Below are 21101 nucleotides of genomic sequence, written 5' to 3' on the forward strand. Positions count from 1 at the left end.
TCCTGCTCTCGGCATTGGTGCTGCTCTTGTCATACGTTTTACTCAGTGCACGTGTCCCAGACACCACAGTGCATTGTTCTTACTCTTGTTTAAACATCTAGGGAGAATTCTGTGTGCTACTTCCATGCCTCTTCTTCCCTGTTGTAGACTTGTGTACCCATTTTTTTTTTCTCTTTGGCCTGACTGACTTACTGTTTTTGTTTTTTTTTTTTAAATTTAACGTTCTTTTAACATTTCTTTCTGTTTAGGACTGCTGCTGTTTCTTTCAACATTTTTATTTCAGAACCCCCCCCCCACCTTTTTTTAAAAATTTTCACTGGATATGGAATCCAGACTATTTCTTTTTGAAGTGTGATACACCACTGTCTCCTTGATTGCATTGTTTCTGGTTAAAAATCTGCTGTTACCCCTTTATCTTTTCTTGGCAGCACCTCGTGGCTTGTGGGATCTTTGTTCCCTGATCAGAGATTGAACCTGGGGTCCTTGGCAGTGAAAGCATGGAGTCCTGACCACTGAACCACTGGGGAATTCTCTTTTGTGTCTTTAAATGTGGCTTTTTTCCTCTGACTACTTAAAAAGTTTTCTGTATTGTAGGCTTGGGACTCCTTAATTATCACATAACTTGGGAGAGTGTTCTTCATGTTTCTTGTGCTTGAGTTTTTGAGGGGATTTTGGGTCATAATTTTCAGTGAATTTAGAAAAGCTTTGCTTCTGCTTCCTCAGTTTTTTTTCCCCCTTTTCTCCCCTTTCTGACCTAATTACTCGTACTCATAATTGTTCAACAGCTCTCTTATGTTCTTCTCTTTTTTTGGGATTGATTTTTTTTTCTGTTTTTTTTTTTTTTGGATAATTTCTGTAGTTCTGTATGTAATTCATATTTTCTCATGTAATTATATTCATATTGTATTGGTAGTCTTGAACATTGTATTTTTTACCCTTACAAGTTAAATATATAGTCCATGTCTCTATTTGTTGAATGTATGGAATGGTTGTATTATTTTGATGCCTTTTCCAGTCCTGCAGTTGTTTTCAGTTTAGATTTCTCCTCATTCTGGTTCACATTTTCCTGCTCCTTTATATGCTTTGTACTGTTTGGATACCAGACACTGTGCATCTTACGTTGTTACATGCTGGATGTTTTTGTGTTTTTCTGAATTTTCTTTCGTTTTGTTTTGGGACATAGTTAATCCTTTGAAGCAGTTTGTTCCTTTTGAGTCTCCATTTTTTAATTGGAAGAATTGTTGTTTGAACAGTGTTTAGTTAGGGTTTAAGAATTGTTGTTTGAACAGTGCATAGTTAGGGTAGTTCCTGCCCAACGTTGTTGAGCCAGGACCATTTTGACTGTTACTCCATCTAACACCCCGTAAATAGGAGGTTTTCAGTCTGGCTGGTGGGACTAGGTTCTGCTCTTCATCCTGTGTGGGTGCTGGACTCTGTTCCCTCTAGGTGGTTCTGTTCCTCGCTTTAGTTTCCAACTACTTACGGGCTCATCAGTCATCTGCCAGAGTACTCGAGGGGGCCTGTGCAGCTCTCTCTTCTCAGGCACTCGGGCCTCTGAGTCCCTGTACTCTTTGACCTTGCTGGAATCCCAGCTCTGTTTTCTCAAATCAGGATATGTGGGAAGTTTTGCCTGAGTTCTCCCCGTGCCGTGTTGGGAACTTTCAAGGCTGTAAATTGCAGCCTTCATAGGGCTTAGTGAAGTGAAGTTGCTCAGTCGTGTCCGACTCTTTGCGACCCTATGGACTGTAGCCTACCAGGACCATCAGTCCATGGGATTCTCCAGGCAAGAATACTGGAGTGTGTTGCCATTTCCTTCTCCAGGGGATCTTCTGACACAGGAATCGAACCTGGGTCTCCCGCATTGTAGGCGGACACTTTACCGTCTGAGCTACCAGGGCTTGCTTACTTGGTTTTCATGTGTGAGAGATCATTGTCTTTCATTACTTGATAGCAGATAACGAGTAAACTATTGTTTCATATATTTGACTGATTGTTTCAAGGTAGGAGGGTTAACCAGCAAGCTACCAGGGCTTGCTTACTTGGTTTTCATGTGTGAGAGATCATTGTCTTTCATTACTTCATAGCAGATAACGAGTAAACTATTGTTTCATATATTTGACTGATTGTTTCAAGGTAGGAGGGTTAACTTAATCTTGACTGGATGTAAAACTCCAGTGCTTGTCCAGTGTATGTTTTGATTATAGTTTAGAAAAGTGCTTGAATCTGGCTCAAGGCATGCTGGTGTGCTTTAGATTTTAAGTGAAAGTTGCATAGTATTATATAAAATGAGTCAAATGCTGATACATGTTGAGCGTCTGCTATAAAGTACTTTCATACCTAATGGAAATAAATAACATACTACATAATACTACCATGTTTAAACCTGTAGGAATTCCTGTCTTTTCCCCACATGTTGTTTAAACATATTTCAAGATTGTCATCTTGTGATTAGAGTAATAATTTTATCAGTTACTGTTAAGGTATTCAAACTCTTTTTCTTGTTTTTACGTTGTGATAAATGACACTAAGCTTATCATTTTAATGAAATCTGTACTTTCATTGTTAAGTGTTTTCTTTGTTACTTCTGAAAGCATAGCTTCTGTTTGCTATTTCAGTGCTTCTTGAAAATGAAGTAAAAGAAGGAAAATGAGAACTTCAAAGTATTGTTTTATCTTCCAGACTTTAATATATGTTTATGTGGCACATAAATGTCTCTTGTCAGCTGTAAAATTGATATGTTGTACATTATAACATAGCTTTAAACCTTGAAATAAATTTCAAGGAAAACCTAAACTTTGGATTCTTTATGGAATGAAATTTTTTTCCCCGCCACTCAAGGTGTTGTATGCACATGCTTATGGGTGTGGGGATGTTTGTGTGTGTGTGTGTGATTTCCATGCAGGATGGAGGGTTAGCGAATAGAAGTCTCATATAAAAAGCTTTTTTGTGGAGGGAGAGCAGAGAAAGGTTTATTACAGGGCCACACAAGAAGGATAGGTGGCTTGTGCTCAGAAAACCCAAACTCTGATGGGTTTCAGCAAAGTATTTTTAAAGACAGAGTGAGGGAGGGGTGTCCCAGGGTATGTGATCAGCTTGTGCAGAATTTTCTGATTGGTTGATGGTGATCAATCAGAAAGGGTGTATTAATGAATTATTTGGGTAGGGGAAGAGATTTTTAAAAATAGGAAAAATATTTTGCATTATTCCTCCTAAGAAATCACTGATTTGCTTATAGTGTAGTATTTTTGTGTTGACTCTTACATGGTCATAAGTTATCAAGAGTGTCAGTTTTATATATACGGAGGAAATCTTAATTATTGCCACTTAAAGTATTATCACCAGGAAGTTGTAAATGTAACAAAACATTTTATAGTGTGCTCAAGAGATCCTTGCTGTGAATATTAAATAAGATGTTGCTTTCAGGTCTCTGTCCGAAGCTATGTCAGTGGAAAAAATTGCCGCAATCAAAGCGAAAATTATGGCTAAGAAAAGATCTACTATTAAGACTGACTTGGATGATGATATAACTGCCCTGAAACAGAGGAGTTTTGTGGACGCTGAAGTAGATGTGACCCGAGATATTGTCAGCAGAGAAAGAGTGTGGCGGACGCGAACAACTATTTTACAGAGCACAGGAAAGGTAATTAAAATATTTTACTTCTTGTTTGTTAGTTTCTGTATGTATTTCAACTACAGTTGATTTTAAAGTTGGTTAAAATTTCCTGTGAGGAGGAAGTTTCAGATTTGTATCTAAGAGAGCAGTAATCATTTAGCTTTCTAACTGACCTGTTTTGCATTCCATGCTAGTGTATGGTTGGTGGTTGGTCACCAGAGAAACTGATGAAAAAGTCTGAGTCAAAGTGCGAGTCCCTTCCTTTCCACCTTGTTTGTAAATCCAAAGAGATTTACAGTTTTCTTATTGGTGAGATTTTTTGCTTAAACCTAATGAACAGGGACTATTGATGGTAAGCTCCCTGGTCATTAATACCAATATTAGTTTTTTTCCTCACAAAGTAGAGAACTTAATGAAAATGGCCCAACAAACATTTATTGGGTGTATTTGATACATTCTCTTCTGTTGGGTGGTTGTGGCAGTGTTTGCTTGTTCCTCATTAATAGAATTGTGTTTGGCTGCAGGATGGTGGGTTTTCTTCATTTCCTTTCCCCTTTTTTCCTCCTCCTGTCTTCTCTCGTTTCCTTTTGTGATTATAAACAACTGCATTAAAAAAATCCTTGTACATAACACCTTCATGCATTTATGACTACATAGCAGAGGGATTAATTCCTGGAAGCCAATTGCTGGTTAAAGGAGACATGTACTTTAAATTTTGAAAGATAAGAAGTTGAAAGATACTGGATATTCAGTATCTTAATATATCTCCAAAAAGGTTGAATCATTTCTGTTTCACTTACCTATTTTCACCTCTCTTTTCCTTCCACACATCTGAATTTTCTCTTAAATGTTAATTCTTCACTGAGACACAGTTCACAGTGATGATTTGGTGAGAAGATTTTTTAGAAGTTGTGAGAGTATTGAAGAAAGTGAACTTCGTCATTGGTCTAGGCAGACTCGTTTTGTTTGCACATTTTTTTGGATTCTGGCCCTAAGTTTACTGTGCTGTTTTAGTAGAATAGCTATTGGAAAAGAATATATGAAGGGAAGAATTTTTTTCTCTTGTACTTTGACTTGTTTCGTAGAGCAGTATAACCTCAGATTGGAGAAGGAAATGGCAGCCCACTCCAGTATTCTTGCCTGGGAAATCCCTTGGATGGAGGAGCCTGGTGGCCTACAGTCCATGGGGTTGCAAAGAGTTGGACATGGCTTAGCGACTTCACTTTCACTTTTCACTTTCATAACCTGATATGCAGATGACACCACCCTTATGGCAGAGAGTGAAGAGGATCTAAAAAGCCTTTTGATGAAAATGAAAGAGGAGAGTGAGAAAGTTGGCTTAAAGCTTAACATTCAGAAAACTAAGATCATGGCATCTGGTCCCATCACCTCATGGGAAATAGATGAGGAGACAGTGGAAACAGTATCAGACTTTATTTTGGGGGGCTCCAAAATCACTGCACATGGTGACTGCACAGCCATGAAATTAAAAGACACTTACTCCTTGGAAGGAAAGTCATGACCAACCTAGATAGCATATTAAAAAGCAAAGACATTACTTTGCCAACAAAGGTCCATCTGGTCAAGGCTATGGTTTTTCCAGTGGTCATGTATGGATGTGAGAGTTGGACTGTGAAGGAAGCTGAGCACCAAGAAATTGATGCTTTTGAACTGTGGTGTTGGAGAAGACTCTTGAGAGTCCCTTGGACTGCAAGGAGATCCAACCAGTTCATCCTAAAGGAGATCAGTCCTTGGGTGTTCATTGGAAGGACTGATGCTGAAGCTGAAACTCAGTACTTTGCCCACCTGATGCAAAGAGTTGACTCATTGGAAAAGACCCTGATGCTGGGAGGGATTGGGGGCAGGAGGAGAAGGGGACGACAGAGGACGACAGAGGATGAGATAGTTGGATCACATCAGCAGCTCAATGGGCGTGAGTTTGAGTGAACTCCAGGAGTTGGTGATAGAGAGGCCTGGCCTGCTGCAGTTCATGGGGTTGCAAAGAGTTGGACACGACTGAGCGACTGAACTGAACTGATGTCAAGATTAAGAATCATTCTCCAGAGCTTAGAATTAGAAAGGAATCTGAGAACATGAGTAAACCTTAAGTTTTGTATTTAAGTGATTTGTTGATGAAAGAAAGTGAAAGTGAAAGTCACTCAGTCGTGTCTTACTCTTTGCGACTCCATGGGCTGTATGGTCCATGGAATTCTCCAGGCCAGAATACTGGAGTGGGTGGCCTTTCCCTTCTCCAGGGGATCTTTCCAACTCAGGGATTGAACCCAGGCTTCCCACATTTCAGGCGGATTCTTTACCAGTTGAGCCACCAGGGAAGCCCAAGAATCAAACTGGCATCTCCTGCATTGCAGGTGGATTCTTATCCACTGAGCTATGAGGGAAGCCCTCATAGATAGATCTGTTAATACTCATTTTTAATGCCTAGGGTGGCTGATAGTTAAGTATTATTACTTATATTGTTCTACCAGTATTCATTGTAATTTTTGAAATGAAAAGTTTCTTTGAGCTCTAGGTGGCAGGAGTGTACCACCATTTCAAAACTTAAGTGTTGTAGTAGAATTCAGCGTTGTTGGCACCAATGTGTAATTTAAAAATAAGTTAGCTTTAGAAGAGCTGTTTTTTAACTAGGTTTGCTTCTGTGAGTATTAACGTTTTTAAAAATCAAAATGACAATTTTGACTGGTAGTCCCTCTGTATACTGTTTGCATCTGACAAACTCTTAAAAAAAAAAGCAAAAAACTTTTAGTTGCTTATTGCCCTGAAAGGCCCTATGATTTTAAACAGATCTTCATTATTACCATATATCAGGGTTTCCTTATTTGCTGAGTTTCTTGAGCAAAAGCTGTCTTTTCAAAATTCTATTGTAAGCACCTCACAAAAAAAGTCTAATTTTATAATACTGTTTAAGACATACTTTTAAATTTACACACACTAATATATAGTCATTGTTGAAAACTTGATAAAAGATCACTAAAAGGAAGGTATAATAATCACTTGTAATTCCACCACATAAAAATAGCTAGTAACATTTTAATTTTTTTCTAGAGTTTGAGTCTCTCATGAAATGCTTTATTTTTAAAATAGTGAAATTTGCTTTTCATGTTTTCAGCTATTTTCTTAATAGGATTAAGATTTTATTTGCATTTGTCACTGTGTTGACCTTCGCCCTGCTGGTGCAAAAGAAGTGGTTAGTCAACTGCTGGCATCTTGGCGTGAATTAAAGCATTGACACCAATCTTTGCTAGTAGCCATTTCGTTCTTCACCACTAATGATGTCCTTGATGAAATTTAAAAAATTCACTAATTTTATTAAATCTTAACCTTTAAGTATATTCTTACCAGTACTTTCTATGATGAGATCAGAACATACAAAGCAGAACATATAAAGCACTTCTGCATACCAAAATACAATGACTGTCTCCGTGAAAAGCACATGTGCATTTGACATTTTTTGGAAAATGAGGGAGGAAAGACTATTGCTTCAAGAAATGGAACTGACAGTATTTTTTTGTCAGTTAAAAGAAAGAATTTGGGAGGTTTCTTTTTGCTACTGAGGCCATAGCAGTTTCCTAAGTTTAACATAGTGTCACACTTTCTTGTCATTAACATTTTGTGCATTTTGGAAAATAATTTTTCATAAAAACAAGTTATTTTTACTTGGAATACCTTTTCCCCTCATTTTTGAAGGAATTAATATTTTTAAAATATTTGAATTCAGATCTCTAATTTGAAAAATATTATAACCTATATAAACAAAGTCTCTTTGGAGTGTGCCATAATTTTTAAGAGTAAGTGGTTGTGAGATGTATGTTTGTTGTCCTAAAGAATTATAGGAACTAGTAAGTACTATTACTATGGCAGTGGTTAAAGTTATGTTTCGGGCTGTCTCTCCTCTCGTATCCATGTTTATTTGTGTAAGGTTTATGTAACGTCCACCAGCAGGCACATGGGGGCACTGTCTGGGGTTGCCTTGGTCCTGGCCTTCACAAAGGTTATCATTCTTCAACAGGAGACAGAATGTTGCTTAAAATGGTAAGTGATTAACAGGCAGAGTTAAAAGAGCACCAAGGGAACTGAGGGAGCGTCTTGGGTGAAAGAAGAATATTTCATGAAGGAGTGGTCAAATTTGTCAGCTTTGTCCAATGTTGCTAAGGTTGTTCATGTAAAAGTTGTTATGTTTTTAAAAATCTTTCCAACTTACACAGCTTTGAAAAGTGCATGTTGACTCCTAACAAACAGTATCTTGGAATTTTCAACATCTCTTATAAAGTGTAGCAGTCTGAAATTACCATGGAGTTTTATCAAGAAGAAACTTTAATAGTTGATTTCTTTCAGAAGAATTAATTTCTTCTAGAACTAAGAAGCCCCCTTGACAACAAATGTGCTCTACTTTTATTGTTTTTAAATGTTACCTTGTTTCCTGCTTACATTTTTTGAATAAATGAAGAATATGGGTGAATTTATAGCCAGTTATGTATTTAAGTAAAATGAAAATAAGTGAATAACATTGGGTTTATAATAATTGGTCTTCGGATGAATTTCTTAGTAGTAGTTGATTTTTACTTTTGTGTGTAGTAATCATGCTTCATTATGATGTAGTAAGGGAGGAATTAATAGAGAAAATGAATCTGAAATTGTTTATTAAGTAAATTTATTGTCTTTGACTATTTAATTTTTTTTTTTTTTTTCTTTGACTATTTAATTTTAAGTGGACTCAATAATCGAAATCCATTTCTGTTGCAGAATTTTTCCAAGAATATTTTTGCAATTCTTCAGTCGGTAAAGGCCAGAGAAGAAGGGCGTGCACCCGAACAGCGACCGGCCCCAAATGCAGCCCCTGTTGTAAGAACATTTTCTTGCTTCTGTAGTAGTTTTATTAAAAGTGATTATTCAGTGTTGTAATATTGAAAACATCTTTAAATATTTATTTGCTTATTTATTATAGAATTGAGACATACAAAATTATATTTTCTCAGGTATACAGCACAATGATTTGACATTTATATATATTGCAAATTGATCAGAACCAGAAGTCCAGTAACCATGTGTTACCATACAGAGTTATTGCAATATTATTGGCTGTATTCCCCATGCTGTATATTGCATCCTTGTGACTTAATTATTTTATACTTGGAAGTCTGTACCTCTTAATCCCTTTTACTTGTTTTGCTTCAACTCCTCCCAACCCCTGTAATGACCAGAAGTTTGTTCTGCATCTTTCTGTGAGTCTGTTTCTGTTTTGTTTGGTTTGTTGATTTGTTTTCTTTTTTTAGATTCCACATATAAATGAAATCTATGAAGCCAGTTTCATAAGATTCAGCAAAGGAAAAATAACATGCAAATAAAACCTTTTTCATTTTGTAATTTCTATAAGTATGTCAAAATTTGGTAAAGTACTAATACAGTCTTTACAAGAGTAAGTAGGTTTATTTGTTCATGAAATTCTTGATGTTTAACCTTTTAGAGGTAGTGAATTTTTGCTAGTATTTAGATAAACACTTCAGGTGACTTGCTGGTCAGTTTTGTTTTTGTTTTAAATTTGAGGATAATTGCAGTGTTGTGGTTTTTGACATACATCGACATGGGTCAGCCACAGGTGCACATTTTTAAGTGCCTCTTATTTGTCAGGCATCGTGCCGACAGAGATATAAGATGTATGAGAGTGAAAAGCTTCCTTTGCACTTGCAGTCTAGTGGGACATACAGATAAATTAAAAAAGCAGTGATAGGTGCTGTTATGGCAGAACATAATTATGAATGGGTGGACTTGTTGAATAGCAATTGGTAGGAAACTTATATCAACTCTTAAAACAGTTCAGCTCTTATCTTTGTGACTGAATATTCTCTAATATTCATAATCATTAAACTACTTGAAAATTTTAATGTTTGGCATTTGACCGTGGGAGTGTATACCTAGTGGCAGCCTTGAATGAATATCTTTTATTTGGAATAATAATTGGGGTAGCATCCTATTGTAACAAAATGAAGCATGTTTCAGTCTTCACAAATACCATGAATTTCCCAAGCAATTTTGGGAATATTCTTTAAATATACTCTTTTAGTTTATCACAGGCTTTTATAGAAAGTATCTTTGAATCAATTATACGTTAGATTGGCAAGTTTTTCTGAGTGTTTTAAAAAAACAGCTTTGTTAACTTCAGCTTTACACTGTACATTGATAAATGGGTTTATTGTCATTATTTAATATAAGGATTAATAATTTGGGAATAATTCAGTTAAAAGACTCCATCATGTCAGTTGAATATAAGGTTTGAATTAAAAATTTTATGGGTTAAAGAAAAGTAATTCATGATTGGAGTGAGTTTATTAATTTTTAAAGAAATTTAAGTAATTATAATGAAATTAGTAAGTACACCCATTTTGTTTCTGCAGTTTCTGAGAATTTTGTTTTTTGCCTTGGTGCACGTTTACTTGGTGGTCTTTACCTCCTCCCTAGTTGAGATGGTTTTCTAGCTGTAAACAGTATCTTGAAAATCAGCTTCAGACGATTCCCCAGTTTTGTCTACTTCTTGTTTTGGTCTTATTGGCCAAAATATTAAGAGGAAAGCTTAGAAAACAGTAGCTTTATTGTGGTTTTTATTATAAGTATTAAGTAACAGTTTAGACAATATTGACATATAACTTAATGATGTTTTTCTGCAGGATCCCACATTGCGTACCAAACAGCCTATCCCAGCTGCTTACAACAGATATGACCAGGAAAGATTCAAAGGAAAAGAAGGCAAGTTACTTGATCTTTCTCTTCCCCTTGCTGTGGTTGTGCTGAACCTGAGAGGCAGCATGACTTCACGTGCGGAAGCAGGAGTTGGCTAACGTCTGCAGGCCAAGTCTGTGCCACCATGTGTTTTTCTGAATTAAGTTTTGTTGGAACACAGCCACGCTCATTCATTTTTGTATTACCCACGTCTTCTCTAGCACTGTGACAGCAGTGTTGAATTGTGACAGAAATTGTGTGGCCTGCAAAGCCTAAAAATACTGTCCGGCATTTTACAGAAAAGTTTTGATGTTACTTTAACAGTAGTCTGTCTCAGTTTCCTTTTGTGTGTCATTATGATACTGATAGTAGTAGTAGTCCCTATCTCTTCAGGTTATTGTGGGGATTAAACTAGTTAATAAAGTCCCCAGAATAGTGACTGGTGTATATAATAAGCTACCTATGGTTAGCCTTAATTCTGTTTCTTAGAAGTTAGTTTTAGGGTAGAAACACTACATACCAAATCATATTTCCCCAGTTGTAGTGTGCATTGAGGACTTGGGTGCATAGACTGCAGTAGCCACGTGAGGACTGACTTTGTGATGGCTCCATGGCTCATTTAGCAGTGAGCCGTTTCCACATCCGCGAGGTGCTTAGTGAGGGTGTGACTGATGTCAGTGTAACTTTTCTTGGGCTCTTCATTTATCTCATTCATGAAAAAATGAGATAGAAGCAACTGTAAGGGTAGCATTTATGATTTCTTTCCTGCATAATCTGAAATCCCCATATGTTTATTAAAGAGCTTGTTGCCTTGATGCAGTGAATTTTGTGTGCTTATTTCATTGGCTGGATAAAAGTATGTACTGAACACATGGCGTAGAAAGTACAGTAGTTCATCCTTTTATCCAGTTTTTCTCTTGGAATGACTTTTGTCAAGTAGGGGTTGGCAGGTTACAGCCCATAGACCAAGTCTGAGCCTCCTGGGGTAGAATCAGGCTATACTCATTTGGTTACTTACGTTGTTCACCCTGCCTTTGCACTCCAACTGCAGAATTCAGGAGTTGTGACAGAGACTGTGGTTTGCAGGGTGTAAAATATTTACCTCTCTGACCTGTCACAGAAAGGTATACTGAGACTCTGTTCTGGAGTGCCTGTCGATACTTACAGTGTTGCTTTTCTACGAATTACATAACATGTACTGATGATTGTTACTTTGGAACACAGCTTTTTATGTTAAAGAGTTCATGTTAGGACTAAATAACAGGGAATAGAAAATATTTTATATTTTATTCAGTCTAGCTTTTTACATTTCCAACCAGCTGTATGACTTGAACACAGTTGTAGAGACAGTCCTAACCAGCTTCTGTACTTTGGGCCCATTGGTGTGTATTGTTTGCATCTTTGAGACTGGTATCCCTTTGAAAGTTTTCATCTTCACAAGTATGTCATTTAACTGTATATCTGGTAGATTCAAGGCTTTGTTATTCTGTTGAGCTATCAGATATAATGTAGATTATTACTTTAGATTTGCTATTTATAATAAAATATATAGAATCTAATGGTAGCCTCACTTTCTTTACAGAAACGGAAGGTTTCAAAATTGACACTATGGGCACCTACCATGGGATGACTCTCAAGTCTGTGACGGTAAGTCACTCTGACTGCAGAGGTTCTTCTGTTCCAGTCATTTTATGCGAGTAGCAGATGTTGAAGGAACTCTGTGTTCTCTAGTATTTTCTGTTTCAGACATTTATCTTTAATGACCAGTTGTACTGACAGAGCTGAGGGGTCTTATTTGATTCATGGGTGTCTTTTTTTTTTTTTTTTGGCTGAGTATGTTTAAATAAAAGTTGTTTTGATTAACTTGCAAGTAGATTGGATGCTACTTGGTTGGAGATTTTAAAGTTAGTGATGAGATACGAGGTTCTATTTGGGAGAGTTCTTGCCATAATATCTCATGTCCTTAAAATGTAATGTTTTATGCTCTGAAAAGACAGATTGTAGTAGTTCATGTCATGCTACAAATTGCTTACTTGACACAACTGAATACTTAATATCTGTGATTATAAGCCTTTGGCTTACTTTTAACTAACTTGTCTTTTTTATTTTTTAACCTCCTAAAGATCATTATTTGTAGATGATCTGACCAAGCCCTGTTTTTTTTTAAAAAAAAAATAAGTTTCAGTTGTACAGTGTTGTAATTTAACATCTGTGTACACTACTGAGTGATCACAAGTCTAATTACCACACAGCTGACCCCCTCACCCATGTCTCTCACCTCCCAGCTACCTGTATTTCTGGTAACCACTCATGGTTAATGCAGTAATCTTTATATCTGTGAGTTTTTCTTGAGTGTTTTCATTTTTTTTTTTTTTTTTTTTTTAGTTTCTGCGTATGAGTGAAATCACATGGTGTTTGTCTTTATCTCTGTTTTGCTAACACACTTATTTTTAAATTGTCATCAGATCTGATTTTGTATTATTGAAACTGTATGAGGACTCCTTATTCATTCAACAAGTGCTTATTGAGTACTTGTGTCAGACATTGTTCTGGTTGCTAGGGTTGTTGTTGTGAATAAACCAGATAGGACTCTCTAGACAGAGGGGTCAGAGAGGCCTCTCTGAGAAGGTGACAGCTGAGGAGAGACTTGGTGACGAGCGTTGTGTGAAAGACGTGCGGGGTCAAGACTGAGGCCCCACACGCCGCAGTGTGCAGGCCAGGTCACTGGAGTTGAGTGGGTGAGGGGAAGGTGATAAAAGGCTAAGTAAACCATTTTATGAGATCTGCTTAGTTCTTCTTGACTTCAAAAGGTAAGATAGCTGTAAGATTTAACTTAAATTCTTAAAGATTTATTTATTGACATTTATTTGGGAGCAGAACTTGCCTATTGGCCATTCCCCAAGTGAATTATAGAACTGATGCTGTTATGTAGCCATCAAAGTAAGTTTTTTGTGGTTATTGTTGTCACTATTGATTTTACTTTTGTCTCATCTGAAATGCCGTGAAATAGATTTCATAATTGAGCTTCTATGCGAGTAGTAAAATCTGCGATAGTTTTTAATAGATGCTTTTTGCAGAACCGTTTTTCTAAAATCCAAGGACAGCTTCTTAATTAAACGGTGAGAATGATGAGACTGTACTTCCTTATCAGAGTCTTTGTTCCTAAATATACTTGTAAGAGGCAAATTTAAACAGTTCTATGGTTTATGATTTTACAGAACTGATCACAGAAACACAGTGTATAGGAATACAGCAGAAAGACTAAACGTGTTTAAATTGCTAGTACTTTTAATGTTTTAATGCTAGGTTTGAATCTCTGTCCTGTTTATGACCGGATTCATTTTAGCATTGTTAGAGAATAATACACTGAGAACTTTGAATCTAAAAGCTTTGAAATTACTCTGATAATTGTTTCTTTTTAGTTGAACCTCTAACTTATCCTTTCAATGTAATTTTTCTCTCCTTTTTTTTTTTTTTTTAAATTATTACCTGTTTGTGAGCTTGTGAGTTTCACCAACTTTCTACCTTATTCTCCAATTAAGAAAGTTTCTCTTGTGAGATCCATGCAAACATACAAAGCAGTTAAGGGTATGTTAAAGGCTTTGTTGTACAGATATGACTTCCTTACTAATTTATGTGCAGCTTATTTTTGCTACCCTTGTTCTTTGGGGTTTTGAAATGCCTCGTTGATATACATAGCTATTAAGGTTAGTTTCAGTCTGCATTAGGATTGATCTGCATATCTTTTAAGTTCAAGGCACTAGAGTTCTCTTAGATTTTAGACTAAACTACTAAGTTGACTTATGCAGACTAGAAAATTTTTGTGCAGATGAGTTTTACCCTACACGTATTATACAGAAGGAATTTGTGGGTTTTTTTTTTTTTCCCCCCTCTACATCTTTTTTTGGCTGCAAAAAAGACTGTGATGCTTGAAGGATCTTAATTCCCTGACTAGGGATTGAACTCATGCCCCCAGAAGTGGAAGCACGGAGCTGTAATCACTGGACTGCTAGGGAATTTCCAAGCATATGTGTTTTGATGATATTTCATAAGAATCATAAGTTATTGAAATCTATAGAAATAAAGGCCCAGGCAGTGTATTTTGTAATGTTTCATGAAGATGATAATTTATCGAAGTTTGCTATAGAAACAGAAGCCCAGGCATCTTTAAAGTCACACATTCGTGTAGATGGCCCGCTGGTTAGCTTTTGAATCGTGCCAAGAAATGCAGGGATATAGAACCTTTATGTTGAAGAGAAGCTGGGGGCTTTCCTGGTTAGGAGACTTCCTCCACGTGCATCACTGCATTCTCTAATGTTTAAGAAATATTGGATTAAACATTTTGTGGTACAGGAATCTCATCATTTTTGATTTATAAGTATCTTAATTGAAAGACAGAGTGTGGACTCTTTCCTGGGCTTGTTTACTCCTAAGTTGGCCCCTTTCTCCCTCCTGTTTAGACCGCTGCAGAGAATCCCATGCAGAGTTGCATGGAATCAGTTTAATTGACGCGATCTTAGGAGTCGTGGTTTGAGAGTAGGAACCGTTTGCTATGGAGGACATCAGAGTGTATTTTCATGTATTTCTTTAATGAAAGGGGACTTTGTCGTAAGAAAATGCTTTTCATTGTATAGTAAATAAGAGGTGGTGATGAAGACCTTTTTTTGTTGGGTGGTAGCAGCAGCAGCAAACCTATGGTTCCACTGGAGAGGGAATAAGAAGATGTGGAAATCTTTCATCGAGAACCACTTTATTTTAACCTCGCCATCTAGCTTGTTTATGTGAAAGGGCCACATATCCTGGCCCCTGTTCTTACTGAATATCATTGATTCCTTTTGATGTTTTTATTCTTGAGGAAACCTTTTGCACTCTGAAATCATACAGATCAAAAGCTTTCATTCAGGTTGTTATTTGAAGCCACTCCAACACTCATCATAGTTGTTATGATCTCTTTTTTTGGGAAACCATTTTCCTGATAGTAAACTTGGGGTGGATTTCCAGTATCTGTGTGAGAGGTCTAATAATATCACCATCAATTTTCACTTTTCAGAAGGATCCAGAATCGCAGTTTCCACAAAGTTACATTCTTAAGCAGGAGCGCACATAGCAGCTGCCTCACTCCGTGTTGTGTGAGGCTTCCTTCGATCTCAGTGGTTGTCAGCTTGCTCATCTGGGCTCGGATTGTCCTGGGAGCGCTAGTACTGGGGCTGCTCTGGGGGCGGGACCGGAGCCCGGGACAGCGGGAGGTGGAGACAGCTGAAGAAGACTTGGGACGTGGGACTGTCCTCCCTCCACTCTCCCTTCAGCAGATATTTGTTGGGTGCTTATTGTGTGCTGGGCTGGGTGCTGGCACGTCACCAGTGAGCACAGCCAGACCTATGAACGTGGCCTGTTTTAAAGTGGGCTGTTGGAGAGGCACATGGCTCTCGTGCAGTTATGACTGTGCCAGGTGTGTGCAAACCCGTCGTGCCATAAAAATCTAAAATCGGAGGATTTCTGTGGGAGTCGGAACACTTCCCTGAGGGGGTAGCTGTTGAAGTAAGGTCCAGAGTTTGAGCAGGAGCTGACATAAAGGTTGCAGAAGAGCACATTTTTACAGGTGGAACCGGAAGGCAGGAAGGAGCAATGCCCAGGTGGGAAGGACGTGTCACTTTGAAAGGTTGGAAAGAAGACGGGTTACTGTGTGGGTTTGAAGGGTGCCTCTGGGAAAGTGCCTGCTAGGGCCTCTTGGTGCGTTTCTGGGGTCCTTCACTGTGGCCCCACATGAATTTTGTTCTACTCACCAATACTTGAAAGATCGGAGTCTGTCACGTAAACAGTTTGGATTTCCAGCCCCTTGAGAAGCTTCTGGGCCCACGCTGGCTGTCCAGCGTGACAGCCCCATGTCCACTTGAGCAGTTCACTTTCTCCACCTGGTACATGTTCTCTGGGTTGCTCCAAGCCTCACTACTCTGGTCTTTTATGTCACCTTCTTCACTTCTGTACACCACTTAGGTTCTGTTGGCCTTTGAGTTTGAAATCCCTGCTCTAAATAAAGGCAGTGCTCGCTTGCCAAAGAGAAGTCAGTCAGTTGGAAACACAAATTTAAAGCTTTGAAGTCAGTCCTGGCTTTGAATCTCAGCTCTTCCATTCATTCTGCCACTAATTAAGTTGAGAAGGTTATATAACCTTTTTGCCAGAGGTCTTGTTTTTATAATAAGGATAGTAGAATTTGCATAGTATTATTGGTGAGTGAGTAAAGTACCTAGCACAGAAAGGACTCAATAGATAAATGATGGCTACTTTTATTATGAATTTATGATTTTATGTATAATCTCAGTTTGTTGTATGTCTAAATGTAGGAACTCTGCTTTCAGTGATGATCTTAATATTACATGTTTAATAATACAATTTTCATTCAAAGCTATGAAGACTGGTTTATTTAAATATTATGAGAACCCTTTTCTTCTCCAGTAACTAGAATATTTTTTTTTACTGTAGCTGTGTGGTTTTTTTTTTTTTTGCTGTGTGTTTTTATAAGCTCTTTATTCTTTGAGATAAAATCACTACAAAGATGTTATCACATTGAGTGTGTGACAGCTTAGCTAGTTAGGCTTTTCCATTTACCTGCTAGGGCTCATTTATAGGAAAAGGCTTAATTTAGAGATTTAAACTCTTTATTTTGTTCCAGAAAGTATATTAAGTGTTGAGATTTTAATATATGGTCACAGAATTGTAAGTAAGAATTACTACTTTTATAATTTTCTGCATTCTGTATTTAGATTGGCATGTTTTTGCTTGAGAACATTACACTTGAAATAATTTTCAGAGCATGTAGACTCTCTTGATATTTTGGGGAATGGGAGGGGCACTCTATCCTTTGTCAGCCTGAGCAACATAAAGGTGTACCCCTAAATAAAACAGAGCATTGTATGTTTTCTGTCAGTCACTCGTTATGTCTTAAGCTTTTGAAAGTCAATTGTATACTTTACCTGTTACATGAAGTATATACTTAATTTTTAACATATTAATATTTTGTGCATAGTTTATTTTTTTATTATATCTGCATTTTCATAGACTTTTCTAAGATTTCACCACTAAATTGAGTGTTTGCTTTGTACTCTTAGCTTCACTTATATCCCTCTTATAGTAGTTTTCCCCAACTGATTTTTCCATATTGGTTTTTAAAAATTCTTTTATAACGTGCTTATTATAGATTTGGGGCATAACTTTGATACAGGGGAGACTGACGAGAGCACCTTCTATTTTGAGTTCTTTGCCTCTTTGCTGCAACAGATTAGGTATTGATTTTTTCATCTGAAAAATGGAATTATGATAACCTCCTCTCAGGTCTTCAGGGTTTTAAATGTGCACAGATGTACCTAGTTTAGCATTGTTCTTTCAGTGCTATTTGTAGCACTGAATTAATTGTAGTTATTGCAGGAATATTTATATTATAGATATTTTATAAACTTTCTACACTGAATAATGCAGCGCCCACAACCCCTTTTTTAAAATTAGTTGGGCAGTATGTAGAGTGAACACTTCTTTGGGTGGGTATTCATTTCCTAACACTGATACCTTCTTAAAGGTATTAAAATCTCATTTTAGCTTAATATTTTTTTAACAGAATCAGCATGTTGATGCTGGTATACTTAGAAAAAACAAACAGTAGTACAAATCATGTTAATAAGTGTCAGGGAATTTTAATGCTTATAAAGTAAAAGGTTATTTTCATGATATTGCTCTTCTATAATGTTGCTTTCAATTTATGTGTCTTGTTAAGACTATTGAAAATCCATTACACAGTGGATAGTACTTTTGGCGTAAGCCTAGATGGTTAAATGCCATTAATGTAGCTTTTCATTTCATTAAAGAGTAGTTAGCAGTTTATCTGCAGTATCTTAAAATTTTAACATTGTCTATAACATACCTTTTAAATTTATTCAGCCAATGACCATATAGTTAACGCTATGATCACACAGTTCCTGAGACCTATTTTGAAAGAAGTATAGACGAAGTTATTCTTGACATACATGCTAGAATTAATTTAGATAACCACTGTATAATCTTTAATAATAGTGTTAAGATCACTCTGTTTCAGGGTGTTTTAATACTGTTTACTGTGAGAACAGAAGAAAACCAGTTTGGAAACACGTTATTTTGTTAATAGAAGAATTTATACTGTGAAAGTTCAGTTTGATTATATAAATTCTTTTTATTATAGTTCTATATGTAATGCTGCAGTTACTTATGACTCAGATATGCACAAAAGAAAACTTTATTTTTCCTTAAATCAGTATTCTCTCTTGAACAACATACTACAGTATAGTCTTTTATTCCAGTTTCTATTTACCTTCATCACAGCAACTTGAATATATTCAGTTTTAACAGAATTAGTATCAATACTGAACATATTTCACCACTTTTAAATTCTAACTTCTCAGTGTAGTTTTAGACTGACTGCTACAGTTCTTAACTCAGACATTATTTTATTTTATGTATTTTTCTTCATTAATTTGAGGAACAAACATTAATTCAATATATAATTTCATGACATGATTTGAATCAGTTCATTCATGTGAAAAACACATAGTATATTAATAACTAGTGATTACTAATAACTAGTAATCAGGTATTTAGATATTCTCTTGATGGGTTCTTTTCTGTTAGGCTGTTGTTGGTTGAGGTTTTGTTTGCTGTATCAATTTCTAGGTCTTCATAAATTGATTTAAATCTTCAGTGAATTTCCAATCTTTTATATAAATCTTACATTCAAGTTTTATTTTCCTAGTGTCTTAGTATTTTTCTCTTAAAACTCATTGGATTGTTAATTTATTCCTCACTGTCCCCTCTGTCCCACACTCTGACAACCTCATTTGGTCTTTAATTCTAAGTTTTGGTTTCTTTTCCAGGTCATTTTCTTGATGGATGTTTCTTTTAGTGTTGTTCTTCTTGTCTATCCTGCTTCTCATGTTCCTCTGTGAGTGACTGTTCCCATGTTTATTTTAAATACCTCTGTTTAAAAAGCTCTTAGTCTGGACAAAGCTTACTGTTTAGAACTAAGGTTTTTATTTGAAATTTCAGAATGGTGCTTTACTGTGAATAAGCTGAAGACATACACATATGAAACGCTAAGGAATTAAATATTTTAACATCTTTAGTTTTGTTTTAATTGGAGACAAAAGTCATACTGTAGAACTCAAGTAGTAGTATCGCTGTTGAAATCATATTTTATGTTGTCATTGAAAAAGCATTTGTTCCTTAACATTTAGGTTTGTGCAGAAGTATATAAGACCAAACACAAAATTATTTTGAAATCAAGTCAATTTAACATTTTTTACAAATTACTACTTAAGCCAGGAAAGAGTTGATTTCAGTGTATTATCATCATTTATCAACAGTGAATTCTGGACACTATCACACTAATCATTTCCTCCCTTAATTTTGATATTTTAGATGGTTTGGTCTTCTTACAACGTCTTTTTGTCATTTCTCTCCTTTATGTGTGTTGCCATTAATATCCTGGAATTCAATTCCATATTTATTTTAATATACCAAGCTTGAGAATTAAAATTATGCAACTCTTTGACTTTTCAGAAAAATTTTAACTTCAATTATGCAGAAAGATTTTAGTTTTCTTTATAAATCCCCGCAGCCCCAAATTCAGCTTCTGATATGATTAGACTATTATAATTTATCCTAAAAGGCAATACAGAATGCTTCGTTGTATCCTTAGGAATTGTTGGCTTTTAAAATAGAGAGCTACATTTTAATAACCCGTCATTCTGATGGTAAATTTGTGGATACATTATAATTCATCAATAACTTTAGTGTATGTTATCACATCCGCCCCCCCCTCCCCAAGTTACTTGAACAGGAAAAGTAAATGTTAAAAGCTAAACTATTTAAATACATTTATTTAGGGAACATTTTTTCTTTATCTGGATTAAATGTAATAGATACAATTGATTTAATACCTTGTAATAAATTGATAGATACCAGTTTTCGGGAGACCTATGACACACATTTGGGGGCTTCCCTGGTGGTTCAGATGGTAAAGAGTCTGCCTGCAGTGTGGGAGACCCAGGTTCGATCCTGGGTTGGGAAGATCCTTTGGAGAAGGGAATGGCTACCCACTCCAGTATTCTCCCCTAGAGAATTCCATGTACAGTGGAGCCTGATGGGCCACATTCCATAGGGTTGCAAATAGTTGGACACGATTGAGCGACTTTATGGCACACATTTGACTTATTTCTAAACTTCCTGAGTCCTCAGTAGTTTTGAAAAGTTCATAAAATTTTTTTTAGAAGTGCTCAGCATCAGCGCCAAGGTCATAGGATAGTAGATTTTACAAAAACGTGCTTCCCCATGGCACATGGTAGTGTTACACTTATAATTTATATTGGAACCCTCTTTGTAGATTACTCATGACCTGTCCCTGGTTATACAATCTGGTTCTGAGTACCTGAAGAATTTTCACCACTGTCTTTGTAGTAACAAATCAAAGCATAAATAACTGCTGGGGATGAGCAGCAGTGCAGAAGGTTATTCTCCCTGGCAGAGATCAGTCGTGTGGATCCCAGGTTGCCTTATAAGGTGGCCTTTCTTTAGCAGTTTGCCGTGGCCCAGAGCAAGGCTGAGAAACTGGGTAATATTAGTGTTTTGTTGTCAAGCTTGTGAAACAGTAACATTTCAAATGCTATATGCTGATTTATTAATTTGCAGTGAGGAAGGTAATTGCCAAGGACAGGGGGCACTCAGTTCCTCTCTCCAG

At 36.5% G+C, this 21101-nt stretch overlaps 1 protein-coding gene across 1 annotated transcript in view; it reads left to right on the forward strand.

Annotated features, from left to right (window-relative positions):
• The window catches only part of CDC73 (cell division cycle 73), a 93134-nt gene that overhangs the window by 12378 nt on the left and 59655 nt on the right, over positions 1 to 21101 (forward strand). Inside the window, exons 7-10 of the mRNA XM_070474534.1 lie at positions 3424 to 3640; positions 8375 to 8473; positions 10294 to 10372; positions 11928 to 11992. Coding sequence (XP_070330635.1) covers positions 3424 to 3640; positions 8375 to 8473; positions 10294 to 10372; positions 11928 to 11992 — 460 coding nt within the window. The remainder of the gene's footprint in view (positions 1 to 3423; positions 3641 to 8374; positions 8474 to 10293; positions 10373 to 11927; positions 11993 to 21101) is intronic.

Source organism: Odocoileus virginianus, chromosome 11, assembly GCF_023699985.2.
Source record: "Odocoileus virginianus isolate 20LAN1187 ecotype Illinois chromosome 11, Ovbor_1.2, whole genome shotgun sequence".
NCBI classification, from domain to species: Eukaryota; Metazoa; Chordata; class Mammalia; order Artiodactyla; family Cervidae; genus Odocoileus; species Odocoileus virginianus.